We start from the raw sequence: 26,781 nt of genomic DNA, 5'->3' as shown, positions 1-26,781 counted from the left end.
TGTAAACCCTGAACAAATGCCCATGGGCCTTGGGAGGAACATATTTTAGGCATCATTTCTCTCTTTTTTTTTTTAAAGTTTTTGTTTGTTTTTTTTTTTGAGATAGAGTCTCATTCTGTTGCCCAGGCTGGAGTGCAGTGGTGTGATCTCGGCTCACTGCAACCTCCGCCTCCCGGGTTCACATGATTCTCCTGCCTCAGCCTCCCCAGTAACTGGGATTATAGGCTCCTGCCATTATGTCTGGCTAATTTTTTGTATTTTTAGTAGAGATGAGGTTTCACTATGTTGGCCAGACTGGTCTCCAACTCCTGACCTTGTGATCCGCCTGCCTCAGCCTCCTGAAGAGCTGAGATTATAGGTGTGAGCCACTGCGCCTGGCCCGTGGGCATCATTTCTCATCAAAACTCTTGAAGTGCCATAACTGCAAGTTAGCAGGCCTGGAACTGAGATGGGAAAACTGCGAGAAAGTTCTCTGCTGTTTTCACTCATGTAGCAACAAAGACAAGCTGTTGGGTGATCAAGTCTTGATTAAATCATTCATTCATTCAACATTTATTGAGCGCCTACTGTGTGCTAGGCACCGTGCTAGGCGCAGAAATAGAGATGCATAAGATACAGTCCATGCCCTTAAGGATTCACAGTCTAGAAGGGGAGACAAACATGTAAACAAGTAAAATACAGTGTGATAAGTGCCACAAGAGAAGCATTGACAAAGTGCAGAGGTAGCCTGGAGGGGAGGGGCACAGGGGTTGCCTTCCTGGAGGAGGGGGCCTTTGAGGGGATCGTGAGAGATGAACTTGCCAGGCAGACAAGGCAGGAGGAGCAGGGGAAGGCATTCCAGTCGGAAGAAACAGCATGAGCGAAGGCACAGAGGCATGAAACTGCATGTCTTGCTTGGTGCGTGGGGAACTCTAACTAGTCTGGTGGTATTGCTAAAGTGTACTAGAGGCTGTGGCTGGAGAAGGGGGCAGAGGCCAGATCATGAGGGGAAACTGAGGGCAGGGACATCTCGGAGCGTCACCAGAGGTGAGCAGAGCCCGAGGGCAGGCTTTGACACAGGAAAAGAGGGCTCCTGGCTGACCCAAGGTACACCTGCCTGAGGACCACAGGGTTCCTCACTGTGGCTCCAAAGGGATCTCGACCCAAGAGTAGAGGAGCAGCAGAGCTGGAGGTGGAGTAAGCAGAGGGGCCGGGCCAGGTCTGGGACCCAGAGCTGCCATGCACTCCTGCGCTCTGCTCACAGACTTCTGATTTCCAACCTGCACGTCAGAGCCCCCTCCTCCCAGCCGGGTGGGGGCCTGGATCCAGTGGGAAATCACATGGGAATGTGGCTGGCAAACTGCAAAGGGCCAGATGAGTGTCAGGTTACAGAATAAATCTTTACTAACTCAAAGAAGAAAAGGGCTGCGGATAAAACAGGAGAGATTAGTTAGATGGAGGAAGGCGGGCAGATGGGCCTAAGAACAAGGGCCAAAATGAGAAAACCGCAGCGGCCAAAGAGGACCGTGGCTGTCTCTCCCCTGGCAAGGAGGGGTCCTTTTGGCCCAGGGCAGAGGCAGAGGCCAGTGGGCACAACCAGGCCAGATGTGCAAGGAGAGCGTGTGACCTGCAAGACTGTGGGGCTCCACACTCCAGACTCCAGTGTTTCCTTAGCCCAATGAGGAGGTTTCCTTGGCAACCAGGATCCTCCTTCTTCCAGGCTGTAGGGAGGCCACTGAGGCAGAGAGTGGCCAGCCAGCCTTCCAGCCCCTCAGTGTTCTCAGGAATGGCTCTGTCTGAAAAATGGCTTTGCAGGGATGGGTGGGGCAGGGAGGCTGTGGGAGGAGGGCAGAGTCTCAGGACATCAGAGTCCAGCTGCCCCTCTGAGTGGTGCTTTTGCAAGGCATCACACTTGAGGCCCCTGTGAGGGGCTGAGCTTCTTTCCCAACCCTGGATGAGGGAAGGGCAAGATGGACTCAACCTGATTGTGGGCCCCTCTGCCCTGGGTTCCAGGGCTACAGTGAGATGAGGCCTCCCGACGGAGAAGCTAACAGCAGCCCCCATGTCCTTGCTGCCGTCCCAGGAGTAGGGAAGGAGGAGGGGACCTTCCCAGTTGGTAGGGTCTAGAGATGTCCCGAGACCCCTCCTTTCCTCTCGCCGTTGATGAGGCAGCCTCGCGCTGCAGGGTTCCCAGCCTCCGACCGGCCCCCTTCTCTTGGCCTCAGTCTCATCGCTTGATCCCTCCCCTCCCCTGAGCAGTGTGGGGGATGATGCCCGCTTGGGCGCCGATGGAGGTGGTGGTGTTAGCGATGAGGAGGATGGTGAGGTGTTGGTGGCGGTGGCCTCCCCATGCGGGGAGTGGGCTGGGCTGGGGGCGCTGGGGGCATCACTTGCTCTTGTGCATATCCTTCAGCCGGCGGAGCTCTTCCAGGAGCTGGGCCCGGGAGCAGTCATCATCCCCAGTGGGGCCCGGCCCTGGCCCCAGAGCCTCCTGTAGCGCCAGGCAGTGGGTCCTCAGGAACGGGTTGTAGGAGCGCTCCTCTCCCAGGGTAGATGGGCACTGTGGGTGAGAGGAACCAGGTTTGGTGGAGAGAAGCTAGGAAATGGATCCAAGACAGAGAAGTCTGACCCGACCCCTGCCCCATCCTGGAGTTCAGGAGTTCTGACTTGAGGGCCCATGGACCAAACAGGTCAGAGCTTTGGGGAGGTGCTCGCAGGCCTGGGGTCAGCATGGATGGGTTCCCGTTGGGGCTGAGTGCCTGCCCACACAGCTCCTCCCGGACCCCGAGTCCTCACCGTGCCCTTGCGCTCCAGCCGCTGCCGCTGCACCCACTGCATCTTCCTCTCCCGGGCCAGGTTATCGGGCTCCACCACACCTGCAAAGCCCAGGTTCTCCTCCGCATACTCATGACCTACCGACAGCCACGGGGGTGAGACACAGAGCAGAGAGAGATTGGTGGTATGGTCAGAACAGTCTTCCCTGCCCCAGGTCCAGGCTGATGGGCACCTGACAACCAGAGATGAGGTCAGCACTTCCAGGAAAACCCCAACTGCCAGGAGCCGCTTCTCTAACTGTGGGCACAAGTCAGCCACGGGTGAAAAGGTGGCAATAGTTCCAGGGGAAAAAACCACTAGACCTGGAGCCGGCAGGCCTGCATCTAGCCCTGACTCCACCACTGCCTAGCATGTGATCTCGGTCTAGTCATGGCACCTCTCTGAGGCACAACTTTCTCATTTGGCAAGTGGAGAGAACAATGATGCCACCGGACACAGATGTACCTGCTGTGTTCCTGGTGCCTGGAACAGAGCCTGGTATGTGTTAGGTGCACATAAAGTACTTGCTGAATGAATGAATGAATGAATGAATGAATGAATGAATATATGTTCTGAGGATTAACAGATATCTGTGAATGTTTTTATGCACCACAAGGCAATGGTTACATGCAGAGTGGATTTACTGACTTCTCCCCAGATAAGCAAAGGCTATTTTCTGTTCTGGGCTCCGGCTATGAACAATTAGACATCTCTCTGGAATGCCCTGGGGCCTGCAGGGCTCCCAAGAGGCTGAAGGCTGGCTGGCAGGGGAAGGTAGTGTGAGAAGCAGATGTGTTACGGAGCCAGCACTCCAGGAAGAAGGGAGGCCAGAACTCTGTCCCTACCCCTAGAGGTGGAGCTGTGTCGCTTCTGGGCCAGGAACTGGGCTGGCCTGCTTTCTAGGGGAGTGAGGGGGTGGGAAGGCCCTTGTCCCAGGCTGAGCGTGGGGCTGGAGGATGGGGAGTAGTAAGGGGGTGTCTCACCAGGCCACAGCAGGGTGTCATCCCCTAGCCCCAGCACAGTGTCCAGTGAGCTCAGCATGGTCTCTGCGTTGCCCTCAAAGGTCCGTCCTGGGTAGGGGTTGGAGGGTATGTCACAAGGTGCCAGGATAACACAATATGGCATAAGGCACACCCAGACAGGTGGGAACCAGCTTGTAATGCTCTGGCTGGCCACCAGCCCTGACCGTGCCCTTTCCAGACCCACCCCAGGCATCTATTCCCTCCTCACTGGGAGCTGGGCCCAACTGGTCACCCCCCGACCAAGCCCATCTGAGGCCTCCGTTGCACACAGTGACACCTGAAGGGAGGGGCTGCAGAATCTTCAGGCTGCAGGCCCCAGGCTTGGTAGATGCAGGGCTACTCTTTCCTACGGAACACTTCTTCGCCTAGGCTGCCCTTTGGGATTCCATGCAGCCTGGGACTTGTGATCCTCACCCACCCCCTCACCTAGCTGTTCTTAACTTTTCATAACCTAGTCCTGCCAGTCACTGTATCAGAGAACCAGGCTCCACCCAAGGGAAACTAATTCCCTGCAGGGCTTTATTCAGCTACAGACATTCTCTCATTCTGTCCAGCAGCTGGTGGAAGTCTTTTTTATTTTTGACACAGAGTCTCGTTGTTGCCCAGGCTGCAGTGCAGTGGCACAATCATAGCTCACTGCAACCTTGAACTCCTGGGCTCAACACCACACCTGGCTAATTTTGTATTTTTTGTAGAGACGGGGTTTCACCATGTTGCCCAAGCTGGTCTTGAACTCCTGGGCTCAAGCAATCCACTTGCTTTGGCCTCCCAGAGTTCTGGGATTACAGGCCTGAGTCACTGCTCCTGGCCTATATTATTTATATTATTTAAAATTTTTTTTCTTTTTTGTGACAGAGTCTCGCTCTGTCTTCCAGGTTGGAGTGCAGTGGCGCGATCTCAGCTTGCTGCAACCTCTACCTCTCGGGTTCAAGCAGTTCTCCTGCCTCAGCCTCCCTAGTAGCTGGGATTACAGGCATGCACCAGCATGCCCGGCTAATTTTTGTATTTTTAGTAGAGACGGGGTTTCACCATGTTGACCAGGCTGGTCTTGAACTCCTGACCTCAGGTGATCCTCCCACCTCAGCCTTCCAAAGTGCTGGGATTACAGGCATGAGCCAACATGCCTGGCCTATTTTTAAATTTTTTTGTAGAGACAGTCTTGCTATTTTGCCCAGTCTGGTCTCCAGCTCCTGGCCTCAAGTGATCCTCCTGCCTCAGTATCCCAAGGTGCCCCAAAGGAAATCTCAAGGATTAAAACCAATCTGAGTAACACAGATGGAAGTAACTGCCACGACAATATCTGTGCTAAAACTAAGGCTTCAGTGGTCTCCATGGGACTGTGGCTGCCCTAGCTTCTGTCTCTCCCTCCTCTCCCAGCTCCTCTCTCTTTCGGGGAAACTCACCACAGCCAGAAAGGAAGAGCAGGTCCCCTGAGAAGAGGCAGGAGGGACCCTTGTAGGGCTCCCCATCCAGTAGGTAGACCAGATGGCCTTGTGTGTGGCCAGGTGTAGCCAGGGCCCGGATCTGAAGCCGTCCTACGCTGACCACATCTTGATGACACAGGGGACTGGGGAACAAGGGAGCAGGGGAGAGAAGGTATTGGATCTGTGCCATGCTGATCCCTGCCCCCATCCCAGGCCCAAGGGGCTGGGTGATTCACAACAGAGTGGGCTTCCATACAAAAGAAGATAACCCAGTGCCTCGGGTCTCAGGTCCGAACCCTCCCCCTTCCCTCTTTTGGGGACTATGGCTGGATCAGTTGGGGGATGGGCAGTGCCAGTCTTCAGATAGGCTGGGATTGGGCCAGGAAGGGCACTGGCAAAGATCCACCTGCTGATACCCCTGAAACACTTCACTGAAGGCTGGGGGTGGGGGAAAGGGCCCATGGAAGGGCCATCCCTTGCCTAGGTCAGGGACTTACTGGGTGAGGTAGGGGATGCCGTCCTGAGGGCTCCCGTACACCCGACAGTCCCGGTGCCGCCGGCTGAGGTCACGGTTCCCTCCACTGTGGTCCCTGCAGGACGGCAGAGACAGGCAGGGGGCTTCGAGGGGCAACAGTACCTAAGCCCCCCTCTTTACCACACCATCTCCAGGCCTTTAAGTGCTGGGGCTGTGGCTTCTGGACTGAGCCAAGTTGTCCACACCTCTAGGCCTTTGTTCAAGCTGTTCCCTTGCCCAGAACATCGCCCCCAACAACTCAAGCTGGCCAATGCCAGCTGAGCTTCCTGGACCCTCAGCTCAGGTCATCATCTTTCAATTCTCCAAGTGGATCTGATCACACCGTGCCTGGGCCTCCCATCCCTGTTCCCTGTGCCAACTGTTACCTAAATATTACATACTTCTTTTTTGAAGACAAGGTCTCACTATGTTGCCCAGGTTGGGCTTGAACTCCCAACCCTCTTGCCTCCGCTTTTATATACTTTGATACAGGGCTATCTCCCCTATTGGTCTTAGAATTTCCTTGATGGAAGAGTCATAACTTTTGTCCATGCCCAGTGTGCAGTAGGTATCTAATACATGCCCATGAAATGAAAGAGAAATGACTGCCCTGCCCTCCTCTGGGGCTTCAGAAGCTCGATCAATGGAGTGGTGGGAGACTGTCCCTTCTCCTCCCTCCCTGCTGGTGTCTGGGTGACTTCACGAGGAAGGTGGGTGCCGGCCCATACTGACTTCTTGACCTCTGGCCCCGGCCGTCCTCAATGGGCCCAGTCCTGGCAAGCCCAGCCGGGACAAGGGTGGGCCAGAGAAGACGGGAGCCCCTTACCAGTGCTTGTGAGTACAGAGAATGGCGACCAAGGTGACCCCTTCCTTTTCAATGGAAGCCTGCGAGAGAGAGGAGGTTTGGAGACTGGGGAGCAGGATGCAAGGGACACTTGAAGCAGCAAGAGCCAGGAGTGTGGGTGCTGGAGGAGAGGAGAGGAGAGGAGAGGAGAGCAGGGAGAGATGAAGCGGAGGAAGGGGATGGAGCTGGAGGGGAGAGATCCGGGAATGTGAAGCACGGGGCACATGGAGGCAGAGGGACACTTGTACATGGAGAGAGGCAGACACAGAGAAATAAGGAATGGGAGGCAAAGACAGAGAGACCCAGATACTGACAGACAGAGGTGACAGAAAGAAAGGGGGTCTGAAGGGGGCCAATGGGAGTGAAAGCCAGCCTGGAAACTCACAAGACCCAGACTCCTGGGCCAACACCCCCAGCCCTCTGGCTCTGCATCCCCCACTCCTGCTCTCCCCTTCTGCCTAGCCATGCGCTGTACCCCCCTTCCCCAGGCTATGTGTGCGCATGTGCACGTGTGAACATGGAGCATATGGGACACATCCCACGGGCAGACGGACAAGGGTCAGCCCTCTCTAGCAAGGGGAAACTGCCAGTCCCCAAGGTGACTCCAGACACCCCCTGCTCCCTGCCCTCCCCTCACCTGCACAGCCCGAGGGTCTGAAGGATCCACAGCCACAGCCAGCTGGGCCTGGGTGTCGATGATGAGGTAGCTGTAGTTGTCCGAGAGGACAGGGATGGGAAGCACCTTCACTCCTGGGGACAGAGATGGGCTGTGGGCGGGGTAACAGGCAGGGAGCCCAGGGGCTGGGCTATGTGAAGTGGAGCAGGTGGGGAGGGTGGGGGCACAGAACGGGGGATGCTGGCCGGGGCAGTCAGAGCTCACCATTGAAGAGGCGGGGCTGGGTTTTCGAGTGGCCTTTAGGGTAGCGATTCCGAGCCCTGCGCAGCTGCTGTCGGTAGAAGAGGTACCCGAGCCAGGTGCGGGTGTACAGGCTGTACCTAGAGGGCGAGTGGGTGGCCTATGATTAGCCTTTTCTCCCTAGCTCTCCTAGACTCCTTCGTGATGCCTGCAGGCCCCACATCTCCATTCCTTTGGTCACCCCGTGAGCCAATGCAATTCCAGTCTCACTTATTATGTGCCTACTGTTTGCCCGCTTAGCACTCAGGACAAGATGGAGAATGAGACGGACACACCTAGAACTCAAAATCTATCAGGGAGACGTGAACTGAGGAACTCACAGAAGAAAATTGGAGAGGCCGGGCGCGGTGGCTCACACCTATAATCCCAGAACTTTGGGAGGCCGAGGCGGGTGGATCACCTGAGGTCAGGAGTTCGAGACCAGCCTGACTAACATGGCGAAAACCTGTCTCTACTAAAAATACAAAACTTAGTCGGGCGTGGTGGCACACGCTTGTAGTCCCAGCTACTCAGGAGGCTGAGGCAGGAGAACTGGGCATCGCACCACTGCACTCCAGCCCAGGCCAAAGAGTGAGACTCTGTCTAAAAAAAAAGAGAGACTTGGAGAGTGAGGGGTTTAATCTAGCCCAGGGTCTAGCACCTCTGATGAAGTGACGTTTGCAGGGAAGAAGGAGTAGGAATTAGGAGGCTGAAATGAGGTAGAAAAAATATTTCAGAAAGAGCAGTGGTGGTCAAACTTTAGCATGCATCCTAATCATCTGAAGAAGGTTGGGTACAGTGGCTCACACCTGTAATCCCAGCACCTTGGGAGGGAAGGGGAGAGGATCACTTGAGCCCAGGAGTTCGAGACCAGCCTGGGCAACATTGTGCCCTATAGGGTCTCTACAAAAAAAATAAAAGAGTAGCTGGGCATGGTGGCACATGCCTGTGGTCCCAGCTACTCAGGTAGCTGAGGCAGGAGGATTGCTTGAGCCTGGGAGGGCAAAGCTGCAGTAAGCCATGATTGCGCCACTGCACTCCAGCCTGGGTGACAAAACAAGACTCTGTCTCAAAAAAAAAAAAAAAAAAAAAAAAAAATCATCTGAGGCTGGGTGTGGTGTCTCACGCCTGTAACACCAGCACTTTGGGAGGCCGAGGCGGGTGGATCATCTGAGGTCAGGAGTTCGAGACCAGCCTAACATGGTGAAACCCCGTCTCTACTAAAAATACAAAAATTAGCCAGGTGTGGTGGTGGGCACCTGTAATCCCAATTATCTTTTTTGTAGAGATAGGGTCTCAATTTGTTGTCTAGGCTGGTCTCGAACTCCTGGGCTCAACAAATCCTCCTGCCTTGGCCTCCCAAAGTATTGGGATTACAGGTGTGAGCCACTGTGTCCCACCTGAAATTCTTTTTTTTTTTTGAGACAGAGTCTCGCTCTGTTGCCCAGACTGGAGTGCAGTGGTGCAATCTCGGCTCACTGCAACCTCCACCTCCCAGGTTCAAGTGATTCTCCTGCCTCAGCCTCCCGAGTAGCTGGGATTACAGGCTTACACCACCATGCCCGGCTAATTTTTTGTATTTTTAATAGAGGCAGGGTTTTGCCACGTTGGCCAGGCTGGTCTTGAACTCCTGACCTCAGGTGATCCACCTGCCTTGGCCTTTCAAAGTGCTGGGATTACAGGTGTGAGCCACTGTGCCTGACCAAGCCTGAAATTCTTTTTTTGTTTGTTTGTTTTTGCGAGGGAGTCTCGCTCTGTCGTCAGGCAGGGGTGCAGTGGCACAATCTCAGCTCACTGCAACCTCTGCCTCCCAGGTTCAGGCGATTCTCCTGCCTCAGCCTCCTGAGTAGCTGGGACTCAGGCGTGCACCACCACACCCAGCTAATTTTTGTATTTTTAGTAGAGATGGGGTTTCACCATGTTGGCCAGGACGGTCTTGATCTTTTGACCTCATGATTGGCCCACCTTGGCCTCCCAAAGTGCTGGGATTACAGGGGTGAGCCACCATGCCCAACCCTGAAATTCTTAATGATTTTTTCTTTGACCTTGTGTCTTGTAAGTGGAGCCTTATAGGACAGTGGGACATGCAGGGAGCAAGAGACACACATAGTGAGTGTGCTCCGTTCCTCGCTTATCATACCTATACAGAGTCTGCAATGCCCATGAGCACACAAATCTGGGGGACCCACAACGCATGGGAGTTCAACAAGACTCAAAGTGAGTACAAGGCGAGTGCACACCTATGACTGACCCAAGAGGCCAAGCTTTCAGTTCAAACTAGAACGTGCTTCAAGTGCACAAAGACAGAGGTGTTCTAAGAAACACGAATGACCAAGGAACTCTGCTGCATCCTTTCCTGCTTTTGTGTTATCCACCTATTTATGCTGCAAATAGCGATATAGAAAGGAAAGGGAAGATAGGGTAACCAATCCATCCTTTTCCTTTCCATCCTTCCTTATTAACCGGCAAGCCAACAGTGCTGGCAGAACGTGCACGTATTAAGAATCGAAGGCCGGGTGCCGTGGCTCATGCCTGTAACCTCAGAACTTTGGGAGGCCAAGGCAGGTGGATCACATGGTCAGGAGTTCAAGACCAGCCTGGCCAAGATGGTGAAACCCCATCTCTACTAAAACTACAAAAATTAGCTGGGCGTGGTGGTAGGCACCTCTAATCCTAGCTACTCGGGAGGCTGAGGTTGCAGTAAATGGAGATCTCACCACTGCACTCCAGCCTGGGTGACAGAGTGAGACTCCATCTCAAAAAAAAAAAAAAGAATTGAAGGCCGAGTGCAGTGGCACACACCTGTAATCCCAGCTCTTTGGAAGGCGGAGGCTGGTAGATCACTTGAGGTCAGGAATTGGAGACCAGCCTGGCCAACATGGTGAAACCCCATCTCTACTAAAAATACAAAAATTAACAGGGTGTGGTGGTGGGCGCCTGTAATCCCAGCTACTTGGGAGGCTGGGCAGGAGAGTCACTTGAACCTGGGAGGCAGAGGTTGCAGTGAGCCAAGATCACACCATCCAGCCTGGGCAACAAGAGTGAAACTCTGTCTGGAAAAAAAAAAAAAAAAAAGAATTGAAGGCCAGGTGTGGTGACTCACTCCTGTAATCCCAGCACTTTGGGAGGTGGTGACAGGAGAAGTGCTTGAGCCCAGGAGTTTGAGACCAGACTGGGCAACATGGCGAGACCGTCTCTACTAAAAATGCAAAAATTAGCCAAGCATGGTGGCATGCACCTGTGGTCCCAGCTACTTGGGAGGCTGAGGTGGGATGATCACTTGAGCCCAGGAGGTCAAGGCTACAATGAGACATGTTTGCCCCACTGCACTCCAGTCTGAGTGACAGAGGAGACCTTGTCCTGGTAAGAACTAAATACACATCCATGTATAAGCTAAGAAATATTAATTATGTAGTTTCTGTGATTCTACAGGAGTTAAATGTTCTTATATTTGTATTTAAAACAGGCATTGCACAATATTAAGCAAATGGTAAAATTCCTGCTAATAATTTAAATGCTTCTTACTTAGAATGACATTAAATAGCAAATTGAAAACATCACAGGTCAAAATAGAGATTGTAGAAGAAAAAAAGCTTCATATTATAGTACTTTTAATGGTTATTTTTTCCAAACTTTTTTTTTTTTTTTTTGAGACGGAGTCTCACTCGGTCACCACGCTGGAGTGCAGTGGCACGATCTTGGCTCACTGCAACCTCTGCCTCCCAGGTTCAAGCGATTCTCCTGCCTCAGCCTCCCAAGTAGCTGGGATTACAGGCACCCACCACCACGCCCAGCTAATTTTTGTACTTTTAGTAGAGACGGGGTCTCGCCATGTTGGCCAGGATGGTCTCAATCTCTTGACCTCATGATCCACCCGCCTTGGCCTCCCAAAGTGCTGGGATTACAGGCATGAGCCACCATGCCTGGCTGACCCTAAGTCTTTACAAGGATTGACTGTGTATGTGGGGGTGGGTGCAGCTGCTCTTCAGACCCCTTAGGGGAGAGCTAGCTGATTTGTCTGCAAGCAGTTGGGTCAAAACCAAGCAGGTTTCCATGGCAATTTGTAGAAATGATTTAGGTAAAGTTTAATCAATGCACTGTCTGCTCTATGTACCCATGGGTTTATATTGATTGGCAATCTGGGCACATGGTTGAAGGGCTTTGCCAACCTTTATTTGTCTTTATGTTCCTTTCTCGTAGGCCTTCTTTTTTTTGGTTTTATTTCTAAATTAGATTTCGCCAACTTACATTTTCATTTCTTCAACAATATTTACTGAATCCTTGCTATTGGCCAGGCACTGAACACACACTGAGCAAGGCAAACTCACTGTCCTTGTGAAGGTTCTATCTAGTAGGACAGACAGGACAATTAATATTTTTTTTTTTCCAGATAGAGTTTCACTCTTGTTGCCTAGGCTGGAGTGCAATGGCGTGATCTTGGCTCACCGCAACCTCTGCCTCCCAGGTTCAACCAATTCTCCTGCCTCAGCCTCCCAAGTAGCTGGGATTATAGGCGTGCGACACCACGCCCAGCTAATTTTGTATTTTTAGTAGAGACAGGGTTTCTCCATGTTGGTCAGGCTGGTCTCGAACTCCCAACCTCAGGTGATCCACCTGCCTTGGCCTCCCAGAGTGCTGGGATTACAGGCGTGAGCCACCGCGCCCAGCCCTTTTTTATTTATATTTATTTATTTATTTTTTAAAGAGATGGGATCTTGCTCTGTCAGCCAGGCTGGAGTGTGGTGGCTCAGTCACAGCTCACTGAAGCCTGAAACGCTGGGGTTCAAGCAATTATTCCGCCTCACTCTCCCGAGTAGCTGGGACTACAGGCATGAGCAGACATGCCCAGCTAATTATTTTTATTATTTTTTTGAAGAGAAGATGTCTTGATTCGCTCCCAGGCTAACACCGAGAGTTTCTAACACACAAGAGCACACTCTAACACCTGGAGACCCCAGTCAAATCACCCAAGTACAATGAGAAAGGATATTTGCATAATCTCAAAGTATCTCCTTCAGAAAATAACCACTAATTATAAAGGCCATAGAAACCTGGCTGACTCCACCTTAAGCCAGTGATCAAAGTTAATCTCACCAGTAACAATATATAGACATCATTTGCCTCTTGGTATGATGCACCGAGGAGGGCATAAGATCACTTCTGTGGTATTTGTGCCAAAAATGCAAATCTATAATTCTTTTTTTGGGTCTTGCTCTGTCGCCCAGGTCAAGAGTGCAGTGATGTGATCCACAGCTCACTGTAGCCTTAATCTCCTGGGCTCAAGCGATCCTCCTGCCTCAGCCTCCTGAGTAGTTGGGACTACAGGTGTGTGCCACCATGCCAGCTTGTTTTTTAAATTTTTAGTAGAGATGAGGTCTCACTATGTTGCCCAGGCTCTACTCTTCAAATGTATTGACAAGATGAAAGATAGATAGACTGAGAAACTGTCCCAGACTGGAGAAGACCAGGAGAGAAATGCAACGTGGGATCCTGGACAGGATTCTAGATCAGAGAAAGGGCAACAGCGGGGAAAAATGGTGAATTTGAGTAAGCTCTGAGAGTACTTCATAGGATAGTATTGATGTTAATTTCTTGGTTTTGATGACTGTACTGGGATTATGAAAGGCGGTAGTATTCAGGGGCGAGAGGCATATGGGAATGCTGTGTACTATTTTGACAAGCCTGAAATCATTTCAAAATGAAAAGTTGTGTTTGTTTGTTTGTTTTTAGACTGAGACTTGCTGTGTCACCCAGGCAGGAGTGCAGTGGCATGATCTCAGCTCACTGCAACCTCCATCTCCCGGGTTTAAGCAATTCTCCTGCCTCAGCCTCCCTAGAAGCTGCTATTAAAGGTGCCCGCCACCACGCCCGGCTAATTTTTGGTTTTTTTTGTTTTTTTTTTGAGACAGAGTCTTGCTCTGTTGCCTAGGCTGGAGTGCAGTGGCACGATCTCGGTTCACTGTAAGCTCCACCTCCCGGGTTCACAACATTCTCCTGCCTCAGCCTCCCAAGTAGCTGGGACTACAGGCGCCTGCCACCATGCCCGGCTAATTTTTTGTATTTTTTGTTTAGTAGAGACGAGGTTTCACCATATTGGCCAGGATGGTCTCGATCTCCTGACCTTGTGATCCGCCTGCCTTGGCCTCCCAAAGTGCTGGGATTACAGGCGTGAGCCACCATGCCCAGCTAATTTTTGTATTTTTAGTAGAGACAGGGTTTCACCATGTTGGCCAGGCTGGTCTGGAACTCCTGACTTCAGGTGATCCACCCGCCTTGGCCTCCCAAAGTGTTGGGATTATAGGTGTGAGCCACAGCGCCTGGCCCAAAATGAAAAGTTAAAAAATAAAATTAAATAAAATCACCCTTTCCTCTGACAGACACCACCTTGCACCGATGCCTGAGTCCCATTCCTGTCTTCATTTCTTGCTACATGGGCTTATGGAAAGAAGAGAGGCTCTGGCAACAGAAAGATCTGGGCTCCCATCATAGCCTGGCCCCTGTTGACTCTGTGACCTTGGGCAAGTCATGAGTTTCACAGATGAGGTTCCTCATCTATAACATGGCAATGCTGTGACTTACCCCGAAGGACTGTGTGAAGATTAAGTGCCTAAAATAAGAAAACTAATGTAAAGCACTCAGCTGAGAGCCTGGCAAGTGGAAGATGTTTAGCAACTGTTGTTTCCTTCCCAAATTCAGCCAGGAAGTCCTCCCAGCTGCTAGAGCAGGGTCATGCACATCTGGGAGGGGTGATAAGCTCCCCGCCTCCCCTTACTAAATGCTGACTACATGTGCCCAGGTTCTGTCCCTAAGAAAAGACAAGATCTGTGGGGGCAGGGACTGTGTACCAAGAAGCTGCAGTAAACAAGGCCCCTCCCTGTCACTCGCTGTATCTGGCAAATACTGTGCATGATGGACACAGTGCAGACAGCAGAAACAAGGCAGAAGGGGCCCTTGCTTTCAGGGAGCTTGTAATGTGGGGAAAGGGAGGGCCAACAGACATTAAACCAGAAACCGGATTAGTCAGCAAACTGCCAGTTAACTATGGCTGGGGGTGGAAAAGAGGGGCCGGAAGGGAAGAGGCTCTACTGTAGACAGGGTGCCCAGGGAAGGCCTCATCCCCAGAGGGTGACATTCGTGCTGGAAACTGCAAGACCGAGCCAGCGGCATGGACGGTTCTGGGTGATGTGGCACCAAGCCAGGAGGAGTGTGGAATTTTAGGAATTGCCAGGAGGCCTCGGAGTCTCTAGGCAGGGCTGGAGGGACCAACAGTGCTGGAGAAGGGGTTGGTGAGGTGGGCCGGGGCCAGGCCACGCAGAGAGTAGAAAATGGCTGGTGGGTGTTAGAACAGAGTGCACAGGATCAGACTCCCTTTCTGAGAGCTCACTGGGCTGCTGAGTGGAGAAAAGCGGCATGAGGTACTGAGTCATCCAGGTGGGAGAGAGACAGGGGCCTGGATAGAGGGGGTGCTGAAGGTGGAGAGGGTGCGGTGGCAGAGGGATGGGAGATCTGTGCCTGGCTTGGATGTGGGCTAGGGACAGGTTGCAGTCCTTGCTGGCCTGAGGTCTTGATCTTTGGGCAAAGCAGGAGAAGGCAGGGCTGAGATGGGGAAGGAGGAAGGGAAGGGGAGAGCAGCCTGAGGACCTAGTGGCTCTCCCCAGCCCTGTGCCCTGCCCTGCTAAGGGCTTCCACACGACTCTCTATGCCACTTAGCTCAGGCTCTTCCTCCATCTGCCTGCAGAGTTGGCGAGTGACAGTCCCCATGGTCAGCTCCCCATCCTGCTCCTTCTCTTTCTGGGAAAGGCCCCCTGTCCTCACAGTTGCATTTAGCCCTCTCCCTGGCATATGCAACCAAAACAGGATCCCTCTCAATTTTGCCTTCCACTGCCCCCAACGCAGCCTCACCTGTGGGAACAGGCCCTGGAAACTCACCTAGGGCCTTACAAGAGCCTCTGTCCCCCAGCTCTCTATCTCCAACCCAAACTGCAAACCACTGGCAAAAAGAAGTTCCTAAAGCACCGCGTTTTGCTGAGGCTTGCTCCTGTTCAAGTCTTCAGTGGCTCCTCACTGCTTATTAGCAAATGTCCAACTTCCAGTCAGGCCTTCTGGAAACTGAGACCACAGCAGGCGCTGCCTACTCCCCTCCTGTACCGCCCAATGATAATCCCGTGCTCCCAAGAGTGAAAGGGCGGAAACCCCCTAAATGACTGCCACCAGCGAAATGTACAAATAAATCCCAACATACTCAGACCTTGGAAAACTCCACAGCAAGGGAAACACATGATCTAGAGCAACAGGTTTCAACATTCACAAAGTTCAAGCACGTATCGTTATGCTGAGACATACCACAGAGAAAACAATATGACTATATTCATTAAAAATACAAAAGCATGGCTGGGCGCGGTGGCTCACACCTGTAATCCCAGTGCTTTGGGAGGCTGAGGCGGGTGGATCACCTGAGGTCAGGAGTTGGAGACCAGCCTGACCAATATGGTGAAACCCCGTCTCTACTAAAAATACAAAAATTAGCCGGGCATGGTGGCGCATGCCTGCAATTCCAGCTACTTGGGAGGCTGAGGCAGGAGAACTGCTTGAACCTGGCAGGCAGAGGTTGCAGTGAGCCAAGATCATGCCACTGCCCTCCAGCCTGGGTGACAGAGCGAGACTCCTTCTAAAATAAAAAAATAAAGAAAGAAAAATAAAAATAAAAAGCATGCAAAACAGTCCTGTATATATATATATTTTTTTTTGAGACAGAACTTCACTCTTGTTGCCCAGGCTGGAGTGCAATGGCACGATCTCAGCTCACTGCAACCGCTGCCTCCCGGGTTCAAGCGATTCTCCTGCCTCAGCCTCCCGAAGTAGCTGGGATTACAGGTGCTCACCACCACACCCAGCTATTTTTTTTGTATTTTTAGTAGAGACAGGTTTCACTATGTTGGCCAGGCTGGTCTTGAATTCCTGACCTCAGGTGATCCACCCGCCTCAGCCTCCCAAAGTGCTGGGATTACAGGCATCAGCCACCATGCCAGGCTGGAACCTGTGCCCTTCTGTCTCCAATCACTCCCACCCCACCTTCCCAGGATGTCACTGCCCCATGTTATGGCCCCTGGTTTCTTAAGCCATTACCAGAGATACGGCTTCTTCTGTTGCTGGAGGCAAGAAGCAGGAACTCACTCCCCTAACCTCAGTTTCCCTTTCTGTCAAATTGAGTGCTCCCTTGCATCCTGGGCCAGTAAGTTCATGTGACTCACAAGAAAATACTGATGCCCTAGGCCCAGATGTGGGTTCATACTCTCTCCATGGGTTTCCCAGGCACAGTCAGCAAGCTGGGATGTAGGACAGTGCTTCTCTAAGATGGGCCTTGGCCCATCTATATTAGAATGATCTGGGGGTGCTGGTTAAACAAGAAGATTCTGACCTTCTTCTCCCCCTCCCTCTTCCTAGATTTTGATTCAGCAGTTCTGGGGACAGGAACTACCCATCATCACCTCACCAAAAAGAAAATAAAGTTTCCTAATTGGTCCTCTGCAACTTAGGTGGGAGGCAGAAAAACCATTCTGCAAGATGGGAAGCAGCCGGCCTGGGCAAGTAGGAGCTGCCCCAAGGGACCCTCCCTGTGGGGTTACAGCTGCAGACAGTGCCAGCACCTCCAGCGTAGGGTCAAAGTGCACCTTCCACTCCTTGCCTCAGTGAGCCAGCAGTTGGTGTCTCTGGTATCTGAATGTGAGCCTCCAGCCCCATGGGAGGCAATGTGGGACAGCTGGGGACAGTGAGCCACTGCCCTCCCAGACACCCCTCCCTCTGGCACACAGTGGAAAACACACAATGAAGCTCTTCTTCTCTCCTCTGTGGGGCCATTTCACCATCCTGGGCAGCACTGAGAGAAGCCTGAAGGTTTTCAAGCCTCTGTCCCAGCTGGGCCCAGGGCTGGCCTCAGGCCAGGAGGAGTAGGAGGGAGGGTGGAGGGTAGGGGAGCAGCATAACAGGGGCTCTGCCTCTCACAGAATGATCTGGAAAGCCCCTATTGCCAGAGTCACCTGCCTTGACTCCTCCCTTCCTCCTGCACCCCTTAAATGGCCCCCCGATCCCACAGGGCCCCAGACTCCACTGGGACCCAACAGGCAAGCTCAGGCTGGTAGTGGGGCCCTGGCCGGGGACTGTTCTGGCTTCTCCCTTCATGTCCTCAGGACCCAGACTGCCCAGGCTCTGCATCTCACCAACGACAGGGCACTCCTAATGAAACGGAACTGAAAGTGCCTGTCTGAGAGCTGAGGGACCTGGGGGGCCACCAGGACACAGGGTTCTATGGGACCCGAGGTCTGCTCAGAGGCCCCTCAGGAATGCAGAGAGCAGCTCCATGTTTTGTGCATTCTCAAAACTGAGGAAACTGAAGAAGATAACAAGACAGCTAAAAAGCCCTTGAGGGTAAGGGTTTCCCGAAGTTGCCAGCATGCCTGGGGGCGCGGGGACTTCCTCATGCGCAGGAGAGGGACAGGGCTGCTCCGTGGTCAAAACAGGAGATCCCCGGGTCAGGGTCTGCCATTGCCCTGCCCACCCCAGGACGGGTTCTTCCCCAGACTTCACAGCCCTCTTCAGAGGACGCCCATCTGTCACTGACGGAAGGGGAGGGGCTGCTGAGGGCTCTTGGCTAGGACCAGAAGCACAGTAAGACCTGGTGGCCTCTCCATGGTGTCTCAGCCCTGGCTGGGAGGCCTTGGCTAGTTCTGTCTCCATGGGTGTAATCCCAGGCCACCTGCCCGCCAAGGGCTCTGGGCTTTGTTTAGTTTTGGTTTGTTTCTTGTGGCTTTCCCCTTCCCTCCTCGCTCATCCCAATCCCAGGCCTTCCTGATTCGATCATGCTCGCTGAGCTAGGCCTGAGGGTCCCAGAGGGCCACCAAGGACACAGGGTTCTAGTGGAGCCAGGTCTGCTCCAAGGCCCCTTAGTTTTTGCTTGATTGTTTGTTTTGACACAGAGTCTTGCTCTGTCGTCCAGGCTGGAGTGCAGTGGCACGATCTCCACTCGCTGCAACCTCCGCCTCCCAGTTTGAAGCGATTCTCCTGCCTCAGCCTCCTGAGTAGCTGGGATTACAGGGGTGTGTGACCATGCCCAGTTAATTTTTGTATCTTTTAGTAGAGATGGGGTTTCGCCATGTTGACCAGGCTGGTCTCAAACTCTTGGCCTCAAGAGATCCGCCCGCCTTGGCCTCCCAAAGTGCTGGGATTACAGGCGTGAGCTACTGCGCCCGGCCCCAAGACCCCTTAGGAACACAGAGAGCAGCCAGAAGTCCGATCTGTGAACACCTAACTCCAGTACAAGCAAGAATGCGCACGGGAAGCTCGAAGAGGGAAGACAGTGCTGGGGGTGGTCTGGACACAGAGGTTCATTTTGACTGAGGAGGCCGGGCAGGCTTCATGGAGAAAAGGGCACCTGAGCCAAGCTTTTCATTCATTTACTCATGCACGCATGCATTCATTCAGAAACTTTTTTTCTTTCACATCAGACGGATACCGTGCTGACATCATCACAAGGTTTGAGGGAGGCGCATCTTACCTATGCGTGTGAAAACCCAATCATACTTAGGAATTACAAAAGGATCATTCAGAGGCATTTAGTAAGGGCCACCTAGGTGCCAGGCACTGTTCTGGAATCTGGGATACAGTCTTGAACAAAGTTTCTCCCCCTGTGTAGCCATATTCTGGTTGAGGGAGAAAAACAATCAACATTTAGTGTGTCCCATGGTGATGTGAATTAGGGGGAACATAAAGCCAGAGAGGGGACAGGGTGCAGGGGTGGGGGTGGTGCTATTTTTATGCGGGGTGGTCAGGGCAGGGCTCTCAAATAAGGCAAAATTTGAGCAGAGACCTGAAGGAAGTGAGGCAGCAAGCCATGTGGAGCCACAGAAAGGCCTGATGGTAGGGTTGTCTTGGTGTATTTGAGGCCTGGGATTACAACCGGCAGAAACAGAATTAGCCCAGACCTCTCAGCTAGGACTGAAGCACCGTGGAGAGGCCACCAGCTGTGGCTGAGGCAGAGGAACAGGCTGAAGGGTGCTAAAAGATGTGGTAAGGATGGGCAGGTCACAGAGGGCCCTGAAGCCACACTTCGAATGGACTTGGACTTCATGAGAGAGGTGGGAACTCGCTGGAGGAGTTTGAGCAGAGAAGTAATCCATTCCTGACTTAAATAACAGTTTCTTTTTTTCTTTTTTTTTTTTGAGATGGAGTTTCACTCTTATCACCCAGGCTGGAGTGCAATAGCGCAATCTCGGCTCACTGCAACCTCTGCCTCCTGGGTTCAAGTGATTCTCCTGGCTGGCCCAGAGTGGTGGCAGTGGAGGCAGGGAGAAGTGTTCACATTCTGGGTACCTTTGAAGGTGAGCTTTGAAGATGCAACAGAATTTGACAGTAGAGATGTAGGGAGGAAGGAAGGCAGGACAGGTCAGACAGAAGTGCAGGAACAGCTCAGGCCTGGGGGAGATGAAACTGGGCAGGTCTGTGGGGGGGGTGGGAGGGCTGCAAAGGCCTGGGCGAGGGGCGTGGCTCCATACTGTCGGCAATGTGGCTTGCAGAAGGGAAATTTGCTCAGAGCCACACTTTGAAGACCAACCAGGCAGCAGGGGGAAGCTGTGTCAGTGGGGAGAGCAGAGAACAGCAGGGAGGCATGAGGCTGCTGTGGGTGCTCTGGCTGCAGTTCTCCACAGTCCCACAGGCCCCAGAAAGGAAAAGGATCCTGCTCCCCTCCTGCCAGGCTGCGACATGGATAGCCCAGCTCACTGCATCTACCTGGCCTCATTCAGGGGGCTGGGAGGATTCACTCAAGGACCCTCCCATCAGGCTCCTGCCACTCTTGAAATCAAGCCAGTGGGACGCATTGGCCCCAGATAACGGCTTTCCTCTTGCAGAAGTAGAGCAAGCTAGGTCCGTCCCAGAGAGGGTTGCCAAGGTCAGGAAGAACCTTCTATGCCTAGGAATGGAGAGGGGGCTTGGTCAGGGAGGGAAGTCTGTCACTAGGACTGGCTTTCCCCACAGGCCAGCTGCTACCCACCTCCTCGGCTCTGCAAGACCCTCCCAGACCTGCCTGTGTCCTATTCGTCTCCCCTCTGCAGACAGAGGCTCTCCTCAAGACTCTGTTCTGCAAAACCCCCACCACTACCCCTAAGAAGGCAAAAGGGCAACAGAGGCATGAAGCAGGGGGCACGCACAGGGGAGTCCCACATTCCTGATCTGACTCCCCAGGCGTATCGTGCTGCTTCTGGGGAGCTTGCCACGGCCTGCCTCCTCCCGGGTTTGGGCCCTTGTTTATATCTGTTCACCTGTGCTTTCCCCTTCCCTGCAGAACAGCGATCAGAACCTGTTCATATCTGGGAACCCACAGTCCTTACCCAGGGCAGCTAGGTGTTCCCTGGCTGAATGAAGGCATACGGAGTTTCCTGCTGGATGGTGGGTAGGACAGGCTTGGAAGACAGGGGTGGAATTAAGTAAGGAAGCTCCAGGAGGACACAGGGCCATAGATACTCTCCCACTCAACTCTAGGCCACATCAAGAACACCTGCTAACATTTCCTGAACACTCTCTTAGAGCCAGGCCCTGTGTATTTTAGGTGCAGTATCATTTGATCGTCACAGGAGCCCTATGAGGTAGGCATCCCCAACCCCACTTTATAGATGCAAACAACCAAGGCACAGAGAAGTTATTTGTCCAAGGTCACATGGCTACTAAGCAACAAAGCTAGGATGCAAAAGTAGATTTGTTCGACCCCACATGCTATGTACTTTGCTACTATCCACACTGTCTCCCAGGCCCCACAGAGCCCCAGATGCATGTGTCTCACATCAGTTTTGCCTGTGGCCACTGTGCTCAGTTATCCTCATCCTAAGACAATTGTAGTTATGGTTAAGGACAGCCTTTTATAAAATTGTCAAACACCAGGGATGATGATTATTAATGATAACATGGCCAACAGCTCTCCTCCCGGTGAGCCTGGTGTTTCCATCATTTCCTTTCCACCCCCAATAGAATCCTCTATTTGTGATCCTCCCAGCCACACCTTCAGGTCGGTAGCGCATGTGCCCTCCCCATCCCCATCATGTCCTGTTCCATCCCATTCCCCCTCCCTCCCCATCCTTCCTGGAGGCACCCCTAGCACCAACACTTGCCCATTTCCCCCCTACAGTTTCCTGCAAATATCCCCTTTCCCTTCGAGCAGCCAGCAGCATCTCCCCCTGGGGACTGGACTGATTGTTTCCCAGACTATGAGGAGCAGGATCTGGAATTCTGACTCCAGGCACCCTTCTGACACCCTTCTCTCTGCAAATTTGAGGAATGGATTCCAAATCAACCTTGAAATCCAGACACAGGAAAGCCTGTAGAAATACTGCATTTTGAAGAAGCTCTCCAATGATTAGAGTTTTGGAGATTTGTAAAATCCCAAGTCTCAAGTTCCAGGCATACCCACACTCTCAAGATTCTGAGATAGTGATCCTGGCATTCTGATCTCAGGAATTCTGATTCCAGTTCCTTATGGAAACTTCTGTTTTCCACTTCCTCAGGCCATTTGTATGACCTCAAACTTACTAATTTTGAAAGCTAGAAGTAGATTTAAAAATCTTTCCCCAGATAAGGCTGTAAAATTCCCAGAAATTTTGTGGGGAGAAAATGTTTTCATTAAAAATCCCAAATATGGGCCGGGTGCAATGGCTCCCACCTGTAATCCCAGCACTTCGGGAGGCCAAGGCGGGCAGATCATGAGGTCAGGAGTTGAAGACCAGCCTGACCAACATGGTGAAACCCTGTCTCTACTGAAAATACAAAAATTAGCTGGATGTGGTGGCAGATGCCTGTAGTCGCAGCTACTCAGGAGGCTGAGGCAGGAGAATTGCTTGAACCCTGGAGGCGGAGGTTGCGGTGAGCTGAGATTGTGCCACTGCACCACTCCAGCCTAGGGGACAGAGCAAGAGCCTGTCTCAAAAAAAAAAAAAAAAGGCCGGGTGCGGTGGCTCACGCCTGTAATCCCAGCACTTTGGGAGGCCGAGGTGGGCAGATCATGAGGTCAGGAGTTTGCAACCAGCCTGACCAACACGGTGAAACCCTGTTTCACCATGCCAAGATCACGCCATTGCATTCCAGCCTGGGCGACAGAGCGAGACGCCGTCTCAAAAAAAAAAAAAAAAAAGAAAGAAAATTATTTAGATACCTTCATATTTGGAATTTTTTTTTCTTTTTCTTTTTTTTTGTTTTTTGAGATGGAGTCTCACTCTGTCACCCAGGCTGGAGTGCAATGGCCATGATCTCGGCTTACTGCAACCACCCCCTCCCGGCTTCAAGCAATTCTCCTGCCTCAGCCTCCTGAGTAGCTGGGATTACAGGCGCTCACCATCGTGCCCAGCTAATTTTTGTACTTTTAGTAGAGATGGCGTTTCACCATGTTGGCCAGGCCGGTCTCGAACTCCTGACCTCAGGAGAGCCACCCACCTCAGCCTCCCAAAGTGCTGGGATTACAGGCGTGAGCCACCGCGCCTGGCCTAAATATTTTTCAATCTCATTATTTTAATGCAACGTGCAGAGCAATGGTAACTTACTTGGCGCATTATCTAAACTACGACCAAGGTTTAGGATATCAGAGATGTGAATGCCCCAAAAGGCACAAACACAAGATCCCCACCCCACCCTCCAGCACCGTGTTTTTCTAGTTTTCCTGCCTTTATATCTCCATTTCTTAGGCTGTGAGTGGAATCCTGGGCCTGAAGCTTCTGGGCGTGTGGGGTGGTCTGGGGAGGAGAGGGTGAATTGCACAATGTCTGCTCGGAAGCTCGGGAAATTCCCAGGCTTAGGCTCTCCCCACAACCTGGCCTGTGGCCAGGGCTCTCACAATTCCCATCCCCAACATTACTGTCCCTAAACTGGGGCTTGAGGTCCTGACCCATGGCCAGGCTGGTAGTAGGAAGGGGACAGGGGCCCTCGGAGGCCTGTCTTCTTCCCTGCCTCTCAGTGTCCCTGGGGCTGAACAGTACTTGCTAGTCGCCACCCTCCCCTGGGGCCAGGAAGGAAGGGGTAGAGGGAGGCAGGAGGGCAGAGTGAGCGGGGGAGGGTCGATGGAGACAAATCACTGGAAAAGCGGGCAGAGTCCGTTGGGTCAGATTTCACAGCCTGGGGCTTCTACACGGGCCAGGCTTTGGTTAGAAGGAAAGGGACATACTGGAATCCAACAGGGTTGGGACTCTTGCTTGGGACAGAAGAACCTAACTTGACTGGTGAGGAGTTGGGTGCTGGGGAGTGGGACAAGGACATACGAAAGGAGTTGGCAGTTTTAAATGTCAGACGGTGGGAGGCATTCCTTCTCTCCAGCACTTGCCATCGGAGCCCGGGCATCTGCTGACCTCACCCCCGGACAGGGACAGTCTTCCCAGCCCTGGCTCCTGCACTATCCCCCTGTCCAGCGTCCTGGTCTCCAGCCCCTTCTGTGGCACTTTTCTCCAGACGTCCTTTCACGCCCCCTTCCGTGGCCACCCTGGCCCGCCTCTCCGATCCTCCTTCCCCAGCTTATCCCAATTGTCCAGCCCCCCAACTCCCTCAGGCCCCCCAACTCAGTGGCTTCTCCAGTCCGTCTCCTCGATCCCTCTTCCCTTAGACCAAGCCCCGTCCTAACCGCCACGCCCACCTCCAGCTCCGGCCCCCGCCTCCCAGTCCCCTCTCCCAGCTCTCCCGCCTCCCGAGCCCGCACGCTTCGGAGCCCGGGCACTAACCCGATTCGGAAGAGCAGCTGCTGGCTGTGCGCCATGAGCAGACCGCGGAGGCCCCGCCGCGCTCGGCAGCCGCGGGGGCTCACAAGTAGGACGAGGACAAGGACGAGGAAGAGCCAGCAGCCGGCGACCCACTGCCACGCCGCGGGCCAGTCCTGCCAAGCCATGCTGGGGGCAGGCGCGAGCCGGCCGGGCGGGGCTCGGCGTTGCTAGGCAACGGCCCGGCCCCGGCCCCCGGCGGGGAACCTGCCGGCCGGCTCGGGACGTGGGGGCGTTGTGGCCCCGCCCCGCCCATTGACCTCTCCTTTGGACCTGCCCCCTTACCACCTCCAGCCGGGCAAGCACCCCGAAGGCCACCCGGCTTGGGGGGCGGCCTGGCTCCACCCCCGGCTGGAGGCCAGGAGGCGGGGCCACAGCGGGCCGCGAGCCTGCGCTGATCGGGGTCCACAGTCGCCTGAGCCCTGGGAAGGGGTAGGAGCTCGCAGTTCGCCCCGCCCGCCTCCCCGTCCAGGGCTACACTTTCTCAACTGGCAGAAACCTGAGAGATCATCTGGGTCAGCTGCCATTCATGGATTTATTCATTCGCCGAATTACTCTTCTAGCTCCTCCTATGTACTTGGCACTCTGCCAGGCTCTGAGGAGGATGCAAGGGTCAAAGGCACACCGTCTGCATTCCTGGAGCCCACAGTCCGGAATCTAGTGAGGAGACGAACCAAATAAGCAAGCAAACAAAATTATATCTGTTTATGCACACACATACATATGCGCGTGATAAATTGCGAAAGGAAGTCAAGGAGGGGACAATGATATGGAGCACAGAGAGGGCCAGCTTAGATGGGGGAGGGCCTCCCCAGCAGATGACATATAAATCCTGCCCTGAAGGATAGGAAGAGGCCACACAAGCTCTGGAGGAGCAACATGACCTAGAATATGTAGCCATGGGTGGCACAGAGGGGCCTAGGGCTGGGGCATTCCCACTCCCAAACCCAGGGCGATTTCCACATCACCGTTCCCAGCTCCCTACTGCTGCCCTCCTGATGGATTCTAGAAGTTGTTAAGGTCCCTGGAATGGAAGTAGGTGTGAGGGCCGGCGTGGTGGTGGTGAAATCTACAAATTTAGGCACAGGAGCCAGGGCTGGGCTTGTTTTGGCTCCAGCCCTAGCTCTGACCCAGGACAGGAAGGGAAGGAAATGCTCTAGTCAAGCTCAGCAACGGTGGCTCACGCCTGTAATCCCAGCACTTTGGGAGGCCGAGGGGGGCGGATCACGTGAGGTCGGGAGTTCAAGACCAGCTTGACCAACATGGAGAAACACCATCTTTACTAAAAATACAAAATTAGCCAGGCATGGTGGCGCCTGCCTGTAATCCTAGCTACTCGGGAGGCTGAGACAGGAGAATTGCTTGAACCCAGGAGGCAGAAGTTGCGGTGAGTCGAGATCGTGCCATTGCACTCTAGCCTGGGCAACAAGACCAAGACTCCGGCTCAAAAAAAAAAAAAAAGAGTCAAGCTCAGCCTAGGTGACAGGGCGAGACTCCGTCTCAAAAAAAAAAAAAAAAAAAAAAAAGTCAAGCTCACCTCTGCTGCTGCTGGGAGGTTCTGGGAGGGATATGTTAAATTATCTTCAAACTGAATTGTAATTCCAATACCTGAATCTGGGTTTAATCCAGAAAACCCAGACAGACATGGAGTTTCTCCTATGTGGGTACATCTTGAGGGACAGAGCCTATGGCCTGCTCCCTCCCTGTCTCCTCGCCTGTAATTAGGTTGCTTCTCAGTGCCTGGCATATAAAGGGCTGGTACTGCAGAGGAGGCAGAGGAGTAAGAAAACTGATAAGCCAATTTGCAGATGGCCCTTGTAGGATGCAGGAGTTTGCATCTCCAAGTCTGTGTCTGTACATGCAAAGTGAAGGATCATGGGGCATCATCAAAAGTCATTGTGCACACATCTTTCTGCAGGTAAGGCTGTGCCAGGTAAGGCTATATCAGGCATTCTATTGAGAAATTAAAATGCAGTCCTGTAATCTGAAACAGGAAATGCATTCTCAAGCATGAGCTTGCAGAGAACAGAGATGACCAAATTCTAAATCTCAAGCCACACAATTAACAAGATTATAGATAATAAATCCAAGATATGTTTGATGAAACATAGGGAGTCAAGGCGGGACTGGGAAAAGGAGTGAGGGTGTGTGTTTTAGGGGACTCATGCAGGCCCAGGGAGCCTTAACCCCACCCTTAGACTGTTCTGGAAGACTTCTAATGTCTGCTGCAAGTTGGCTTTAGTTTCACCTCCTCTGCCATAAGAATTTTCTATCCCATCCAGGCTGATGCCTTATGATTACCCCTCTTCTGCACTTTATACCCTAGAATACCTAACTACTTAGGTATTGTCTCAAGCTACCATATTGTTTCACATCCCCATGCCTTTGCACATACTGTGCCTTCTGCATGGAGTGCCATTTATCCTTTGTTCCCCAAAGACTCAAATTGGGTGTGGTCTCTCCAAGAAAGCTCTTCTTGAACCCTCCCAGCTCCTTCATGGGCTTAAGCAT

At 52.9% G+C, this 26,781-nt stretch overlaps 1 protein-coding gene and 1 non-coding gene across 2 annotated transcripts; both read right to left on the bottom strand.

Moving 5' to 3' along the window:
• Positions 1-522: 522 nt before the first annotated feature.
• Positions 523-24,588, bottom strand: PNKD (PNKD metallo-beta-lactamase domain containing). Its single transcript, XM_002812848.6, has 9 exons — positions 24,235-24,588; positions 7,478-7,593; positions 7,235-7,347; positions 6,580-6,638; positions 5,737-5,829; positions 5,219-5,382; positions 3,777-3,863; positions 2,776-2,891; positions 523-2,539 (listed from the first exon to the last, which is right to left on the bottom strand). Exons 1-9 carry the CDS (start codon positions 24,396-24,398, stop codon positions 2,366-2,368), a joined length of 1,086 nt encoding a protein of 361 aa, XP_002812894.1. The 5' UTR covers positions 24,399-24,588; the 3' UTR covers positions 523-2,365.
• On the bottom strand, positions 18,988-19,088 carry LOC112132515 (small nucleolar RNA U13). The gene has a single exon (XR_002914278.1). It is a non-coding gene; the product is annotated as a small nucleolar RNA U13 (small nucleolar RNA).
• Positions 24,589-26,781: the final 2,193 nt, after the last annotated feature.

The sequence above is a fragment of the Pongo abelii genome, chromosome 11, assembly GCF_028885655.2.
Source record: "Pongo abelii isolate AG06213 chromosome 11, NHGRI_mPonAbe1-v2.0_pri, whole genome shotgun sequence".
Classification (NCBI taxonomy): domain Eukaryota; kingdom Metazoa; phylum Chordata; class Mammalia; order Primates; family Hominidae; genus Pongo; species Pongo abelii.
Note: the sequence above shows the minus strand (reverse complement) of the source record. Positions and strands in the feature narration are given on the sequence as shown.

Coding starts and splice junctions, on each gene's coding strand:
- PNKD (XM_002812848.6), bottom strand. CDS start 24,398: ATGGCTTGGCAGGACTGGCCCGCGGCGTGGCAGTGGGTCGCCGGCTGC. Junction 7,348..7,477: donor CCAGCCCCGCCTCTTCAATG/GTGAGCTCTGAC, acceptor CTCTGTCCCCAG/GAGTGAAGGTGCTTCCCATC. Junction 3,864..5,218: donor GCTCTTCCTTTCTGGCTGTG/GTGAGTTTCCCC, acceptor ACCCCTACCCAG/GACGGACCTTTGAGGGCAAC.